The sequence below is a fragment of the Peromyscus maniculatus genome, chromosome 1 (genome assembly GCF_049852395.1).
Source record: "Peromyscus maniculatus bairdii isolate BWxNUB_F1_BW_parent chromosome 1, HU_Pman_BW_mat_3.1, whole genome shotgun sequence".
Lineage (NCBI taxonomy): Eukaryota > Metazoa > Chordata > Mammalia > Rodentia > Cricetidae > Peromyscus > Peromyscus maniculatus.
Genome location: NC_134852.1, coordinates 206,258,935 through 206,277,648, shown reverse-complemented (window position 1 = coordinate 206,277,648; position 18,714 = coordinate 206,258,935). Strand labels below are relative to the sequence as shown.

The window sequence follows — 18,714 nt, the reverse complement described above, 5'->3', positions numbered from 1 at the left end:
TGATGGCCAGGAGAAATGTGGGTGCAATCATATAAAATAGGGGTGACATGTTAGGACAAGGCCTGACTATATGCTGTTCTTAGAACAGCAGTTAAGAGGACTCCACAATCATGACCTGAACAAGCTGAGTCACCATGAGATAGAACTCAGCCCAGAAAGAGGGTCACCCTTCCTGCTGTACCATGGGGGCCACACCAGGAAGAATGTCATCCTTCCTTCTATTTATTTGGGCCACATCAGGATCTGGGTTCAAAGTAAACCCGCAGCAGTTCTGCTTTTCAGTGAAAAACTATCTTTGAGCTCTATCAGCACATGGCAAAGTATGCAGTAGAAATGTGCAAACTCTCCACTTACCCACACACAGGCATGCACATTCAGTGGATACAGAAGTCATGGATGAGACCTCTGGATGGTATAAGCTTTAGAGTTCTTGGGATGATTCAGGGAAAATACAAAAGCCAAAAGGAAGAAGCTATACTTTCTGTTAATAAGGTAGGTGGATATTTGCATTATTAATTAAAAACTGCTAACAATGACCATATTAGAATTCTGAGTCCATGAAACAGTTTGCTTTTTTCCATTATAGATTTAAGGGCTTGTTAAATATAAATCATCAGTACAATTATAAAAATGTAAAAACACATAATTGCATTTAAATATATGACTGAAACCAGATCAACCATACCATAAAAATCCTCTAAGACATACTACATAAGACATGTCATCCAAGACCCTGTGGATAAAATATATGTGAGCTGTGTCTAAGATGAATTGACACCCTTATAAAGATGAATAAAGTAAGTATTTTACCATGCTAATAGCTGAGAAAAAAGAAAAGCATCCCCAGACATCCTCATTTACCTTTATAGAACTATAGAAAAAACTTGGACACATAGTAATAGTTCAATCTGTTCTTGTAAAACTGTATCTTCCCTTTAAAATAAAACCATTTAAGCATTCCTCAGCTTAAAGCAGCTATAATTAATATTCTCTGATTCAGTTAAAAAAATACCATGTATGATGTATATCATTCTATTCTATACATCAGCTGTGAGAAGGGAACACACTATTTTATTTAGTGTCCTTGGCCTTATATTCTCCCAGGAAGCCTTTAAGGTAGCTTCCAATAGATTAAAATGAACAAAAATAAAATAATTTAAACATAGGCAAAGAAAGTCAAGCTAACGAGAAAAATAAACCCAATGAGGCCAGTAAGAACCAGGAATGAGGTTAAGTATATTAAGTATATATACTATTAAGTATACACCATAAAGTTGCACATATTTGCTAGAAATGGATTAAAGTTTATCTCCTCTCCCAAGGGACGCACATGAATCAGGAACACCTGTTCAGTGTACTAATACAACAGTTTCAAGATTAATGAGCAACTTGCTGTGCAAGAGAGCTACAGGTATTTGTTAATTGCTCAAAAATTTCTGCTAAGTGAGATAATACATCGTCACAAGGTTACCCTAAGTCACACAGGTTGTAAATGTCAGGGGTAAGGACACCAACAAAGCTTTTTTGTTGGTAAAAGTGTTCTCACTTTGGCGGTGATGCACACCTTTAATCCCAGCACTTGGGAAGCAGGCAGGCAGATCTCTGAGTTCGAGGCCAGTCTGGTCTTCAAAGTGAGTTCCAGGACAGTTAGGGCTATGTAGAGAAACCCTACCTTGAAAAACCAAACACCAAAACAAAAGTTCTCACTTTTATAGAACCCACAATATAGTAAGCAGCACCCTAAAGCTTTGGATTATCTGTGGTGTCATGGGAGGGTGTAAAAGCCCTTCTTAAGTCAAAGATGACTGTGCCCTCTAAGTCTAAATGGCTTCTATGTATTATAAAGAAAACTATTTTCAATGTAAATAAACATATCCTAGCCTTTTCATATAGTTGACAATACATCAAGATAACTCTTTTACAGCTAAAGATTTAAATTTTTGTCACATATATTCACAACTCAGTTTTTGTTCTGTATGTTTTTGGAAGGTTATTCAGATAATTACTTAGGCCATAAAACAGCATTAACTATAACAATTACTACTGATATAAACTTTCAGTTGAGAAAACTATCATTAAATTTATCAACTTTCAAATATTGAAAAAGCCAGGCACAGTGACTTATAATTCAAGCACTTAAAAGGCTGAGGCAGGGGGATGTTGACTTTGAGAACAACTTGGGCTGAATTCAGTATGAACAACATACTGAATTCCAGGCCAGTCAGCTTGGGTAACATAGCAAGACCCTATATTACAACAAAGAAACCAATAAAAGCACTTTGTCTTTAAGATGAATTATTAACCACAGTCTTACAACAATCAAATGTCAATAAAGCAATTCTTTGTAGTTGATTGACATGAACATATGAAAAATTCCTAAAGTATGCAATGATTTGCTCAAGGCTGCATAGCTAATAAGTAAAGGGAATAAAAATCTAAAGCTAGAGTTTTCACTTGGGCAGAGGATCTTTTCCTAATTTTATCATAGCTGGGGTGTACCTCTAAACCAAATATAAAGCAGCAAGTATGCTGGAACCAGAATGTTGAGTGAGCCCCCCTACCTGCAGTGGAGCATTTGGTTCGATGTGGACAAAACAAATGAGGTTATTTAGTGGATTATGGCAATCCTGGAGTACTAGGCTAAATGTCTGCCTCTGTGCAGCAAGAATTCATCAAAACACAATGAGACAGTAGCTTATAAGCAGGCAGCAAGGTAATGCCCTGGCTTCTAAAGGGAGATAGCCAACTATTATGTAAACATACACAAAAACCCACAGTATAAACTGTATCGTCCTCCTCAGAGGAGCATTAACAAAGGAGGAAATGGAGATTGTGACATTCTACAAACAGTACAATTAAGCCAGAATGCTATCAGAGTGACAGAATCTTTAAGGCCTTCAAAGATCAGACTATCATCTAAGACATCATGACAATAATCTTCAAAGGATTGCCACAAAAGTACCATGTGCTTTAATTTAGCAATTTATGTATACAATTTCCAAAAAAACTGTTGTGTGGTATTTTGATCCCATTCTGACAATAAAACTTGCTTTGAGTGAGAAAGCAGAGCTAGCCACTAGCTGACCAAAATTAACCATAGAGGTTTTGGAGGAGTGTGGACAGATAGGAGGCAGTAGTAGCAGTAAGGCAGGGCTGAGAGAATCTCAGCCCTTTTGTTTGGAGGAACAGAAGATAGGAGGTCACTGGTGGTTTCTCAGCTTCTCTGACCATTCAGGTTCTTACCCCAATATCTGACTCCTGATTTTTTATTGATATTGAATTATTGATTATTGAATAATTAGATAAATGCTTCACAAAACACTTACCTATGGTGATATTTTATTTGTGCTGAAATGTGACTTTATTTGTATGTCAATAAATAAAGTTTCCTGGGGATCAGAGCTAAGAGCAAGCCATTTAGCAGAAGTCCAGTGGTGGTGGCACACGCCTTTAATCCAATCACATTGCAGGCAGAGTCTGTGTGTTTTAGGATACAGCCAAGCCTGGTGACACACGCCTTTAATCTCAGTACCAACCATAGAGATCTGGAGGTCTGTATAGACAGGCAGTGACAAGGAAGTCATGTGGTTGGGTTTTGAGCCAATGAGAAGGCAGAACAGAAAGGCAATAAAAAGAGAGGACACAGGAAGAAGGTCTCTCTCTCTCTCTTTCTTTCTCTCTCTCTCTCAGAGGAAGGATGGCAGCGAGTGGTAAGATAAGGTGGTCTTAGCTCTTGGCTATTGCTCGATCTCTGGTCTTTTAACTCTTTATTTGGCTGTGTTTCTTATTTAATAAGACTGTTTAGAATCACATCAACACTTACCCACAGTGTACTAGGCACAGTTACACACCTTAGTTGCTTCATTTTTATTTTCACAGCAAATGCGTAGTTTCCTTGTTTACCAATGAGGAAACTGGTGTGCAAGCTAAGTGAGTTTCCTAATAAATGATGATTGAGGTAAAATTTGAACACCAATACAAAACAAGCATTGTACACAAATGCATTGTGTGTTACATTTAAAATGAAAGATTTAAACTGGAAGTAATGAGAAAATATGTTGGCTCTTTGGGACTTCAGGAGCTGCACAATCAATGGCCTTATAATTTTCCTGGTTTTATCTGCCTGAGGCCCTGGTAACCAAATGCCCTGGTCCAGCCCTCAGCATACTCTCGTCACAACATGCATTTCTGTCTGCCTGCTCATTCTACTCGGTCAAATGGAAGTGCTGGCTTCCACTGCTCCTCTTTCCTCAGGAATTCTTTCCCTTTAACTAACATTTGTCTTAAATGCAACCTCCTTCTTGGAGTCCCTTCTAAACACCCTAGTTAGGAGGAATCTCAGTTTTTCACTTCTTTTATGACCCATTCTGAACTCTTTACATTTCCTTCCATCACGTTCAGGGTGCCTGTCTTACATCTGTACTGCTAACCTATTCTTCCTATGCTACCACACCATGAGAGTTCATGATTAGGGCAGTGTGCCTTTCATTTTTCTAGATGCTCTGTGTCTAGTTTATCTCAGTTACCAAAATAAATTTTCTTTTCCTTTTCCTAGATAAACGTGAAGAATCTTGACTTGAGTAAAGGATGGCAAAGATTCATTTCATGGGTTATTACTTAGAAACAGTCTTGTCAGTCTGTCACTTGAATGGAGGATTCATTTCTCCTGTGGAACAACTGCACAAAACTGTCATCTATTAGGATAAATTCGTTTTTAAAAATAAGATTTTAACTTCATTGGATGCTTTACATCTTTAAGAAGTCATTTAATGTTGCAACTGAAAGTCCCACTTGAAAACTTTTGTTTGTCTCCAAAGTATGACAGTTTATACAAATACAAGTCTAAAACAACACAGTATATAATGCCTAGGTTAGGGAGTTAGGCTTATCAGAATCTTGAATCCTTCTTTCATTGTTGACAAAGATCATAAGATTAAATTTCATAAAATATAGAAGGCTAGAAAGAAAGCTCAGTTGGTAAAGTGCCTTGCCATTCAAACATGAAGACCTGAGTTTAATCCCCATAACTTATATTAAAAAAAAATCAGGGCATGTCATGGGTGTAACAGTGGCATGAATTGTTAGGAGTGTAATCAAATGCTTTCAATTTGTACAAAAGGCCTGCTCCACAGAAGGATATGCATGCTTGGTACTGTAAACCTGACCAAGAATCCACAACTGGGGAACTCATAGGTCCCAGGGATGAACCTACTACTATTATTTGCTAAATGAACATAACAACAAACTATGCTCTAAATATGTATCTCTCTACCTATAGATTAATACAGTTCTCAGTCCTCATCAGAGAAATTTCTTTGTGCAGTAGATGGCTGTTAATGAAGAAATCCACAACTGGTCAAAGTGCAGAGAATAATGTCTGTAGAGTACTCAACCATAAGTGGGATATCTACATCACACCTCTTCCCCTAAGGCTCAGAGAACATCAAGAGGAGGAGGGAGAAAGATTGTTAAGAGTCAGAGGTTGGAGAGGATTTAGGTCAAACAGTGTCTTCTGGACTCATAGCAGCTGAGGGTGCCTGCACAAGATCAAGTCAGTCAATATTCCAGCACGAGGGGAAAGAGGCTTACAAGCTCCCATCACTAGCTAAGAAGCAACTGACAGCTGATGGTTCCTACGGGAGGAACTTTCTTTGCTTTCTTTGAGAGTATGGCCCTTGGTAGGTTGACTGTGGATGGGCCCTATACTGACATGTATACAGGCAGCACCAATTGGACTTGATGTGTTACATAAAAAAAGAGGTTATGAAATTGGAAAGGGGTAGTGGATGGGGGTTGGATACAGAAAGAATTAGGGTGAGGTGTGTGGGATAATTGTGAAGTTCTCAGAGAATTAATAAAATGTTCAAACAACAGCAACAACAGGTGTGGTGGCACATGCTTGTAACCCTATTGCAGGGGAAGTGGAGACAGGAGATCTCTGGGGTTTGCTGGCTAGCCAGCTTTGCCTACTTGGCCAGTTCCAGGTCAGTAAGAAACATCCCCACCCACGCAACCTGCCTGCCAAAAAAAAGTGGGCAGTGAACAACATCTGAAGCTGTCTCTGGCTTCTGTACACATGTGCACATGCTACACACACAAGAGCACCTGCACACTTACACAAACACATAGATACTAAAAGAAGAGCAACTTGGGAAAACAAACTGACCTGATGCAACTATTTTAGCTAATGCTACAAACAATAAACTACGCATGCAGATTTACCATTAACATCTACCTTAGGAGACTTAGGTAACAGAATCCTGGTTAATGTTCAAGACATTAGATGAACTCTAAGTATCCACTTCTGGATATTGTACCTCATAATTTCTAGAGAGGAAAACTGGGTGTGTATGTCCGGGGGAGGGGGATCACAGACTTGCTCCCAGGGTACCCTACAATTATGCTACTTGATCTCCCCTAAAGCAGGATTAGGAGCATAATAATTTCCTTAGAATTTCTCCATTAAGAAATGTATTCATCTGGAAATAGATATCACTGGTCCTGTTGAGGAGAAAAAACAAACAAATCAAACTTCCTTCTAGATGGTCTTCCCCTACCCTGACTTAATATGAAAGCAAGGTTAGAATAATAGATTTTCTTCAAGTTGGTATATAAATAAAGTTTATAAAGAATCTTAAGCTTCCTAAGTGACCAAAAAGAACATGGTGATTCTGACCAATTACTCTCATCAGGTTATATACCATTAACACTTAGGCCTTAATTACAAATCATATACTAAATGTAAATGCTTTTGAAGTTTCTTCTATGTTAGAAATAAGCTTACATACCACAAAATATTTCTTTGTTATTTTAAAATACTATTTATGTCAGGTGTTTGAGCTACATGACCTATACTTTTCCTGTTTTACCGATTATAGCATTCATTTGCTAACCAGTCCAAATTGCTTCCTATGGTGGCAAGGCCTAAGGTGATCAAGGACTGTTGCCCATATTAAGCAGTCAGTCGGAGCTGTTGGATGATATTCAAATGTTTATTACTCAAAGCCCACTTGACTATTCACATATCTATCTACCCATGCATTCAGAATTTATTAAACACCTACAGAGTTCAAGGTGTTGTCTGCTTGATTGTCCATTTATATGCTTTTTTAACTTGGATGAAGCACCACTTAAGACCCAACAATCCATCCTGGACATTCACTTCATTTTTGATAAAAGGTGATATATTATTATCTAGGGTCTCCACAGACATTATATATGAGGAGTATATTAGTCAGGAGAACTTATGGCTCAAGATTTATTATTTTTAATCTTTAATTACATGTATCTGTATGTAGAAATCTGCAAGTGCTCGTGGAGGCTAGAGGCATTAGGTCTTTCTGAAGCTGGAGTTACAGGCACTTGTGAGCTGCCTGATGAAGATGCTAAGAATCAAATTCCGATCCTCTGTCAGAGAAGTAAGTGCTCTTAATTGCTAAGCCATGTCTCCAGCCCTACATTGAAAAAACCATGATCTAAACTAGTTTATGCACTAACATTTGCTTTCCAGAATGAAATTCTTTATTACTAGTGTGCATGCACATGAGTATGTGTATGTGTGTACAGGTAGATGCAAGTTATTGTGCACACATGAAGTCTAAGGACAACCTCCAGGAGTTGGTTCCCTCCTTCCACCATAGGTTCTCGGGATCCAATTCAGGCCATCAGGTTTGTGCAGCAAGTGCTTTTACCCACTAAGCCATCTTCCTGGCCCTGACCTCTAGTGTGGAATATTCCTTTACACTATGTGAATATATGTCACTGTGATTGGTTTAATAAAGAAACGAACTGGCCAATAGCTGGACAGGATAAGGTACAGGGAGAGCCAAACAGAGAATGCTGGGAAGAAGGAAGGAGTCATAGGAGTCAAGGGAGAAACAGAAAGAAGCAAGATGAAAATCCAGTGTTGAAAGAAGGTTCTGCCACATGGCAGAGGGTAGATAAGATATATGGGTTAATTTAAATGTAAGAGTTAGATGGTAACAAGCCTGAGCTTGTGGGACAGAAACTTCCACCTACACTCTAGCATTAAAAAACAAAAAATCAAATATGAAAAGTAGTATGAAATTCCCAGAAAGAAATATTTCTTTTCTTGAAAATAAAAACATGACAAATTCTCTTTTTGTTGAAAAACGTTTCAAAAGTTAAAGTTTCTGACCCTTTAAAGGAAAGGTGGAAACCACTGTCTCAAGCCATGGCAGAATGCAAAGTTTACATATGTTTTCCAAATTTTTCAAGAACAAAATTAAAAATTCATCAGGCAAAGCTCTAAGAAAAAAAATCTACTTTTTAAAAAATTATTATTGTAGTCTCTTCACTCTTTTTTGAGTAAAAACTGACCATTTTTTCAAGTGAGTAGATAAATGGGAACCTACACCTGTTCTTTCCCATTATTTAAGTTCTCCAGGGTATCAAGTTAATGCTTTTAACTTAAGTTAAAAATGGAAATATATAGTATAAGAGTGAAATATTCTCAAAGTTATGATGTCTTTAATGGAGGAATACTATAAAACAAAAAATCTGGCAAAGAAATATAGTTAAGTTCTTTTTCCATTTAAATTTTCATTGACTGGTCTTCTGGGACATTTATCCTTAAAAAAAAAGTTAATATTTTACAATCCTGAACAAAATTTGACCTTGATTTCATTCTTTCAATCACCTTACAGTATAAATTACAATAATCATTAGGATAGTGAGTAGTTCACGACTGTGGGTTCTTATGCTTGAGTACAGCAAGGCACTGAGCATGTACTCCACCATCATCATCTCTCTGGTTGGTCTCTGCTCCATTTGAAAGGGTTCTTTCAAACTGGCACTATACTTAGAAAATCCATCAAAGCTTGCACTGTTTTGTAACTTGTCTTTCGATGCTTTCATCAAGGCCACTGGTACAGGAAAATCACTCAGAATGGAATTCCCCTTTGGCTCTGGACTCTACTCCTGTGATTAAATTCACAAGGGCACATAACAAAATGACTTACCAGGCCATGTCAGGCAGCTGGATGGCCTGTGCTTATTTTAGCAGCTAAACTGGAAACCTAATATAATCCTAACCTAGATACCATGTGCTTATTTGTGCTAACTCTGCTTTGAGAGTCCTACCATCTTCATTATGCATAAATCCATTTTGTTTCTCAAATGGAGGATTTCTATCATTTCCCATCATTTTACGTGACCTGTGCAATCCACTAAAGCATTGGAAGAAACTTAACAAATCACTTGAACACAATTTAAGTCAACTGCTGTATTGACAAAATTTTCAGCTTCAGATAAATTTATAATTCACTTTTAGCCTAGTTAGTGTGGAATGTGTTTACATATTAATAGTAGGCTACCAAAGCATAGAACTTCACAAAATCCTGAAGTCTTTCTATTCTGTTATGAGTGTGAAGGTAAGGTATCTAAAGGAACACAAAAACATGCACATGAATATACCTAGCATGTTCCCGTGACTTGAGTGTATTCGCCTCTCTGCTCAGATAATGTCTTGATTGGGTATCTGCAAACATTCAATAGAACTATCTGTCCATCTTTAGGAGCAATTATACCCAGAAAACACACAAAGACAATGTACAGAACTAATTAACTGTTCTGCACACACATTTATAAATGAGTCCATTCTTCCTTTAAGCAAAAGTTCACTCTTTCTTCACCTCTCTTCTCATTACATTATATCATGGGCTCCAAAGAGGAAGAAAGACTTAGAATAATTTTAACTCACAGGACTCTGTAGGATTTGAGTAACTCGCTTCCTCTGCTCCATCATATTGAAGTCTTGCCGTAGATCAGGAGACATGTTCCTCTCTCGAAGGTATTCTGGATCACTTTCATTGATTCGGTCAAAATACCTCTCTTTGTGAGGCATGCTGGGGAGGGGAGGAGTAGTGATCACAGATTGGCTGGTGTCTGAACTCATGTTTCAAGTCTTGTTCTCTACATAATAAACACAAAGACAGGAGAGCATTTCTTATGACACCTTATTAACACTTTACAGGAGCCAAGTAGAACTTTAAAATTTTTGGAACATTTAAACTTTCTTTAAAAAGTAGCTTCAGGGACTAGAGAGAGAGTTCAGTGGTTAAGATCACTGGCTACTCTTATAAAGAACTCAGGTTCAATTCCCAACACCCACATGATAGTTAACAATGGTCTGTGACTTCAGTCCCAAAGGATTCAACACCTTCTTCTGGTTTCCGCAGCTAGGCACATACATGGTGCACACATGCAGGCAAACACCCATACATTTTAAAAAATAATAAATAAAAAGTAGCTTCATGGAGGAAGGTTGCTTGATGGGAGGCCCAGTGGTAGAGAGAACTATCCTAGTGCACTCATGGCCCTGGGTTTGATTACCAGCACTTAAAAAAATTTAGGAAGGCAACTTCTCCACAAATACTAGAAAGACTTTTTATGTAAATAAAAACTATTTATTTAGAAAATATTTCTTAACAACAACAACAACAACCAATATAACTAAACTGCATCTGAATAAAAGTGCATGGATCCTGTTAACAGTACCTGGAATACAGTACCACAAATACTTCTCATGCAGACTCAAGGAGTTATAGAATGTAACATGGTTACATGTGTTATATATTTCCTGTGTCCTGGCCTGCTGGCGGTTGGGACAAATCTCTCCAAACACACAGAGGCTTATGTTAATTATAACTGCATGGCCATGGCTCAAGCCTTTTGCTAGCTAGCTCTTATATCTTAAATTAGCCCATAACTATTAATCTATGTATTGCCACATGTTCCGTGGCTTTACCTGTGTCCCATTACATGTTGCTCCTTGGGCGGCTCACTGGTGTCTCCCTCTGCCTTCTTCCTGTCTCTCTTTGAATTTCCCACCTGCCTCTAAGCTGCCTTGCCATAGACCAAATGGCTTTATTTATCAACCAATCAGAGCAACACATATTCCCAGCATACAGAAAGTTTAACCAATGCACCTACACTGTATCTGAATAAATGTGCATGGATCCTGTTAACAGTACCTAGAATACAGTATCACAAATACTCATGCAGATTCAAGGAGTTGTGGAATGTAAAATGGTTACATAACAGTTTTCCTAAGCTATGCACAGTTAAAATACAAAACTCCCTGGGACATGAAATGAAATGCAGCATTAGAGGGAATAGGCATTTAGTAGCTAGTATTCAGATCTTAGTACCAGTTAGGAGACACACCAAAAGATACAGCAGGGGAAATACTAACTCAAGCATGCACTTGATAGAAACTTGCTTTGTGGTCAGAGCAGTTTAAATATGACCACTCTCTATGAGATCTCTCTCATAGCTACATGTTGTTGAAATGGTCTAGGAATTTCAGCTGATTACTAGCCTAAAAAATTTTAAAATAAATTCTGAAAGTTTCCATCTATGTGCTCTTTCCAACCAAAAAGCAGCCTAGTACAGAGACTGGATTATGGATAGATTTTTACGCATCAGCCACTGGGCCAAGGAATGCACATAGACTGACTCATTTACTACTCATAATTTTGTGTACATACATCACCTTCACATTACAGATGAGGAAATGAAGTAAGAAAGCTACCAATTGACGGGGATGACTGATGGGGATTTGTGGCTAGGTCTGTTGAAGCCTGCAGCCCATGCTTCTAATCAACGAGTTTGGCAGGTAGGTTCTTTTTCAATGTCAGTTCATTATCAGTGTTGGAAAGCCTGAACCTCCACCCAAAACAAACAAACAAACAAACAAACAAACAAACAAACAAACAAACAAACACACTGCCCTCTCTTGAAAGGAGCTTGTTCATCAGTCATCTCTGGCTCCCATGCCTCCCAAGAAAGGGATACCTTAGTGGTGGAGTATCCACTCAGCTCCAAACAATTTACTGAAAGCATAATACTTCTATTTCCAGGTAATATCTGTTAAGTTTTAGCTACATGGTGCTTTCTCTTTAAAGCTGAGCACACCTTTTAAAAATGCATATCCATCCAGGCATGCTTTTAGTTCTTACGAGTAATATACACCTGTACTTAAAAACAGTATAAACTAGTGTAAACCAGCGTGCAAACCAGTATCATATTCTTTGAAGAGAGCTCTGTCAGCTGAAAAAATATACTTTTTAACATAAACTGTAAAGACTTCTGGCAGTTATCACTGTAAACCTGTCAGCCCTCTGGGTTTTCTTTCCTCTGGTGTAGTCTCTGGCTAACAGATTAGAAATAAGACACTAGGAGTGGAGCCAGTGAAATGACTCAATAGGTGAAGACACCTGCTGCCAAGGCTGACAACCTGAGCTTGAAGAAAAAACCGACTCCTGAAATTCGACCTCTGATATCCACACATGCATGCAAATAAATGAGTGTAATACAATTTTAAGAAGGTATTGAGGGAATGGAAATCTAGCTTAGTGGTAGAGCACTTGCCTAGTAGCACAAGGCTCTGGAGTTGATTCTCAGCTCTGGGTACTGGGGTGGGGAGAGCTGAGGAGAAGACACTGAGGATACACAAAACTTTTAATAAGTCTTATGCCAAGAATCTGTAGAGTAACAATCCAGCATGAATGTTGACAGACTAGGACAAGACACAAATAGATGTGGTATGCTAGAATGGTGGCTTGAAAAATAGTAATTCACAGTAAGAAAAACATTTTTTATTGTAGTCACATAAAACATTAGGATATATAATGAAATGAATTAATGATGTGATACTTTGATGGTAATCCTGATATTTTAATGTCTTTTTCTCTGCCCCCTTTTTAATGAAACGCTAATGATACTGATTACTGATTTATTAGTGGGTTGTACCATATGGTTTCAAGGTGCTACTCTAGAAATTCTAAGTTACAGTCAGTTAAAAAACCAAAAAGAAAGATGCATGGTGTGTGTGTGTGGTACGACACACAGAGAATGAGTGTGTGTGAGACAGAAGAGAAAGGTGTGATGCCTTGATTTTTTTTTTCATGTATATGTGTGTATGGTTAGGTCCATGTGAGCACGAGTGTGTGTGTGATATGCCATATACAGGTGTGCATGGGAGGTCAGAGGTTGACATCAGATGCATTCTGTGATTGGATCACTGGGGCTTGCTGGCTGCCAGTCCAGCTCCAGGTTCAGTAACAGACCCTGCTCCGGCTGGGCAGTGGTAGCATACATCTTTAATACCAGAACAGGCAGAGGCAAGCGGATCTCTGAGTTCTAGGCCAATCTGGTCTACAGAATGAGTTCCAAGACAGCCAGAGCTACATAGAGAGACCCCATCTTAGAAGGGGAGGTGGGGACTCCGCTTGAAAAGAATAAGGCAGACAGTGAAAGAACAGGTCATTCAATGTCCTTCTCCTTCATACACATAGGTGCACATATCCACACACACACATCCACAGATGTCACACACGCACAATCTCCAGTTCACAAAACAAACACACAAAAAAAATGAAGTACTGGCATTTTATAACAGGTTGGATCATGAAACACCATGAAAAGTGAAAGAAGCCAGTTACCACAGACCACACATTTACATGAAATGTCCAAACAGGCAGGCCTGTAGAGGAAGAATCTGGATTACTGGATGTTTAAGTTTGGGAGAAAATAAGGGATAGTTTCTAGTGAGATTGCTTCTAAAGAATGATGAAAATGTCTTAAAATTATGACTATAATTGTACAATTCTGTGACTAACCAGGCTGGGGTTTAACTCAGCTGGCAGTGTTTGCCTAGAATACATGAAGCCATGGGTTTGATCTCCAGCAACATATAAACCAAGTGTGGTGGTACAAGCCTGTAATCCTAGGACTTGGGATGTGGAGGCAGGAGGATCAAAAATTTAAGGTCATCCTTGACTACCAAGCAAGTTCCAGGTTAGGTTGGACTACTTGAGACCCTGCTTTAAAACAACAACAACAAAGAAACAAATCATATACTTTAACTAGGAAAAGCATATGATGTGTGATTTATGTCCCTATTAAGATTATTACCAAAGCCGGGTGGTGGTGGCGCACGCCTTTAATCCCAGCACTCGGGAGGCAGAGGCAGGTGGATCTCTGAGTTCGAGGCCAGCCTGGGCTACCAAGTGAGTTCCAGGAAAGGTGCAAAGCTACATAGAGAAACCCTGTCTCGAAAAACCAAGATTATTACCACTGGGAGGTGGTGGCACATGCCTTTAATCCCAGCACTCGGGAAGTAGAGCCAGGCTGATCTCTGTGAGTTCGAGGCCAGCCTGGTCTACAAAGCGAGATCCAGGACAGACACTAAAACTACACAGAGAAACCCTGTATCAAAGAACCAAAAGAAAAAAAAAAAAGAAAAAAGATTATGACCTTAAAATTCTCACTAGAGAAGCCCCTGACCATCTTGCAAATTTGGAGTGAGGACTGTCCTGTATGCAGGGCGCTGAGCTGCATTTGTAACTCTTTCTAACTAACCTGCTCATAGTACTGTAAGTTTATGAGTACTATGAGTTTATAGCTCATGTAGCCTATAAACAATTCAAACAGAAAGACTACTCATAAAAAGTCTTTCAAAACTTCAAATTCTTTGTAGTTTTAACTGTTTTCCAATAAGGATAGATGCTGTGCTTTCAAGTCTCAGCCTACTGTCCCACACTTGGAATAATAATCAAACATGTCAAGACTTCAAAACACCACTTGATTAAGAAACAAGCACTGTTTATTGTGTTATCTTTTCTGACCATAACTATGGAATGGTGAGGACATTTAAAGCTCTAGAAAACAACTTAGACCCTGTACAAACTGTGACAAACCATATCCTTAACCACTGAAGTTTTATTTAAGCTCAGAAAGACATAAGTTGCTTTTATCCGCTAGCCACAGTTTTATATACAACTGACACAAAAAATTATCAAGACATGTAGCTGAGAAAAATGAAACCAACTGGCACCAGACAATGAAGACGGCACTTTCTATGGCCTCCTAAGAGGAAGATTTAATTATCCCACAACACACTACATTGATAGAGATATATAGGAGAATATAGAGATGATAAGATAAAAGAGGAGATTAATGAACCTACTATTAAAGAACAACTTGTTTAAAATGTTTTACATTGGTATAGATTTTAGTTTATGTTTAAAATGTTTTTACATTGGTATACATTTTAGTTTATTGATACAAACTTGAAGTTAATTTTGTTTTATATATATATATATATATATTTCTATTCTTGTTTGAGGTATTATGTTTATGTAGCTCATTTAAAATTGTAATGGATAATTAAAAAATAGATTAATAATTAGTCATCTATGATAATCATATTTGTAGCCATGTTAGTTAAGTCTTCTAGGTATACATAGATATATTTCAGATAGATAGGTAATCTTCAAACACTTCATAGGCCTAGAGAATATGGCATTTAAATAACTTAGAATTCTGTTGACGTGAGACACAATTGCTCCTGGCTGCACCAATTTGATCTGGAGAGAATGTTGGGCTTCTAAGACATTTCCATTTGAAAGTTTGTTTTCTTGGCACAAAATGGCCTACTGGGCAAAGAACTGCCCTTGCCTTGATGGCTGACAGTACAAATGCAATGCTGTCCTTTCTGGACAAGCGGGACACAAGGAAAGCGACCACTGTACTCTGCCAAGACAGAGTAAGATGGTCTTTCAGAATTCCTGCTTCTGAAAATGGTCTGTCATATACTCTAGGCCTGTAGCCAATTTGAATGCACCAACAATGCTGAGAAACATTAGGTGACTGTCCAGGCTGCCAGCTGTCTTGGTCTACTCTTGCAAGATTCCCAAAAGTTGCTTGCATCCATCTACCATTTCTCAGGTACCATTATGTTCCTTCTCAGGTCTTTGATGGGATTGAAGACTAGCAGTTATAGTTACAACTTAGTATATATAATATCTTAGATAGAACACATTAAGTATTAGATTCAGGTTATTTAGGACACCTTTGAATGATCTTTATAACATGCCGTTTACCTATGCTCTATACTTCTCTGGATTTTAGTATGTGTTTCTTGCTTGATATTGTTTGCATTGGTTGTAGTTACATCTTATCTAGGTCATTATCCCTCATTATTCCTGGACAATATTTGGTAACCATTCCTTTGTATATAGTCTTGTATTAGTTTAGAACCTTCTTATTAGACAAAAAGGGGGAGATGTAGTGGGTAGCCATTCCAGCTTGGATCTGGAAGTTCCAACCCCCATTGAGACTCTGGCAACTGTCACGCCTACGAGGCGGGGCCAGGGGAGGCGCCTGGAGACCCAAGAGCTGGATGGGCCAGTGCTCTCTCTGTGCGCTCTCTCTGTGCCGGGACGCTGAACGGTGGAGGTTGACTGTGCAGAGCTCCAGAGAACACCGCTGGACTGCGATACACCTCCCCAGACCCTGCGACCTACCTATCAGTTAATTTGTGAGTTACGCCATTAAATAAATATCCTTTTAACTACATGGAGTGGCCAAAATAATTTCACCAATACTACATCTTATTGCTACAATGGCTATTGATACTATGCCAGTTCTCTTGGACTATGTTGGATTTAAAGACCACATTTTGCAGATGAGACCAAATTATATATTCTTTAAGGTGGTGATTTTTCTTTTTAAAGTACAATGCTCAAGGTATCATATACTGGTACAAAATCATAGCAATGGCATTTATTAGTGTTACATGTTATTTTCAGATTATTCCACAGTCTAAATTTACTTCTTCAATGAAATTTAAGTGAATAGGCCCATCACACCATACTTGTTTATACTCAATAAATGCCACTGTCATACAAATAATGCTAAAGAGCTCAAGTCCAGTGGTTTATGAATGACCTTATTGGTCTATCAATTTAGTATGTACAGATAGATGCAGGAGTGAGATAATCATATAATGGTTTCATTTAAGTACTGAAGGAACATGTTTTTCCTTAAGTGCTAAGTTATTATAGATATAGAAATGTCCGTTAACATTTTATTAATATTATACCCTTTCACTTAGTCTTTAAATACTTGGAAGCAAAAGAGAATTAGCCCAAATTTGTTTTTCTCCAGATTGTTTATCAATGAAGAGGTATTAATAATGAGATGTACTTAAATACACACATTTAGCATGAGCATGCTCAATGCTCCTGGAACAGGCCTCTCCCACCACCCACTTCCTCATGACCTTTCATCTTATATACTTGCTCTTTTTCCCCAGTAGTGCTGAATAAAATAAGTGAATAAGCTTCCTAATAGTATTAGGAGATGGTCAAACTAGAAAGTGTAATGTAGGCAACAATAAATGGCATCATAAAACACTGCAGTATATTCCACACAATTCTGAATTCTAAGCCAAAAAAGTATGCAGGGTAAGGGCCTTTAGCTGAAAGGTACAGAAGACCACACAAACACTGCTCAATATTTTGGAAGTTGTAGCTGTTAATCTTACAGATAACTTCTATGTATCATTTATAGGCTATCAGCCAAATGTGCAAATTTCCATTTTATCTCTAAAACTAAGCAAGCTGGAAAGCTGGAGGGCTTTGTCATGAAATGAGCTTGGAAAAGATTATATTGCAATCTAACGAGTACAATATACCAAACGAATGGGGGTGTGACAGACATTAAGAAAGCCAGATAGGTGATATATTCCTAAAGCTCAGGAGATAAAGGAAGGAAGATGGGGAGTTTAAGGCCAGTGGGGTTAACACTGACTCAAGAACAACAACAAAGAAATGAAGGAAAAAAATCGGCTTATAATGGGTAAGGTATGGAGTCTGGTGTGGTGCTCATGCCTGTATCCCAGGCCTAGATAGAGTTCAAGGCCAGCTTAGGTCACACAGTGAGTTCCATATAAGCCTGATCTATAGTGTGTGACTGTCAAATAAGTACAGGAGAAGAAAGTTGGGGGAGAGATAACATGGTAGAGGTGCTTGCCTACAAGCCTGACACCCTGATTCTAATCCTGGAATCCCACAGTGTCAGGAGAGAACCAACTCTCTAGAGTTGTCCTCTGACCTAGACAGACAGACAGACAGAAAGACACACACACACACTGCATGTACACATACAATAAAAAATTTAAAACCACAAAAATCAAAGATGGGCACAAAATATAAACTTATGTATACATATACATGCAGAAACTCTAATCAGTAATTCATTTTGTAACCATACACTTTCAGATATTATGTTCTACATAATCTCATTTATTTTGATGAACAGTCTATATATATTTCTCTAGTCATCATTTGTTCTCAACATGGAGTATTTGGAAATGGTTGAGGGAAAAAAAAATAGACTTTTCCTTCCATGAGAAAGATGACTTGAGATTAGTTCTGTTACTGAGTTCCCTAGTATCAGTGACATTTTAAAAAGTGAGATCCAGGAAATGATTCAGAATGTTGACAGCTCATGATAAATGAGGGGTTTATAAGGAAAAGAATCATTGAAGATTCAGGGTTTAGAGAAAGATTCACCACTCACAGTTTCTAGCAATACCTCAAATCTTTGGCTCATTACCCAGATACTCCTCCTGGGAATAAGGATCAACTCCCACATACTTCATGAACTTAAGTCTACTTAATTATTTGTGCAGGACTAAGTTTCAAAAATCAAAACTCCTTGCTTTTGACATTTTCTTCATTTATGTTTGAAGTCAAATTCACTCTTAAGTATTACTGCAATAACCATACTCAGTATAAATTTTTTTAAACCAATATTAAAATACAAGCGATACAGAAAACTTCCCCTAACCCTCATTTTACATCTTTCTTTTTCTTTCTTTCTTTCTTTCTTTCTTTCTTTCTT

At 38.0% G+C, this 18,714-nt stretch overlaps 1 protein-coding gene across 10 annotated transcripts in view; it reads right to left on the bottom strand.

Annotated features, from left to right (window-relative positions):
* Add3 (adducin 3) overlaps nt 1–18,714 on the bottom strand; it is a 116,165-nt gene that overhangs the window by 21,906 nt on the left and 75,545 nt on the right. For all 10 annotated transcript variants that reach the window (XM_076563284.1, XM_042265154.2, XM_076563283.1 and 7 more), the window contains one exon: nt 9,722–9,933. In XM_076563284.1, the coding sequence (XP_076419399.1) occupies nt 9,722–9,916 (195 nt within the window). In that variant the 5' untranslated portion in view covers nt 9,917–9,933. The remainder of the gene's footprint in view (nt 1–9,721; nt 9,934–18,714) is intronic.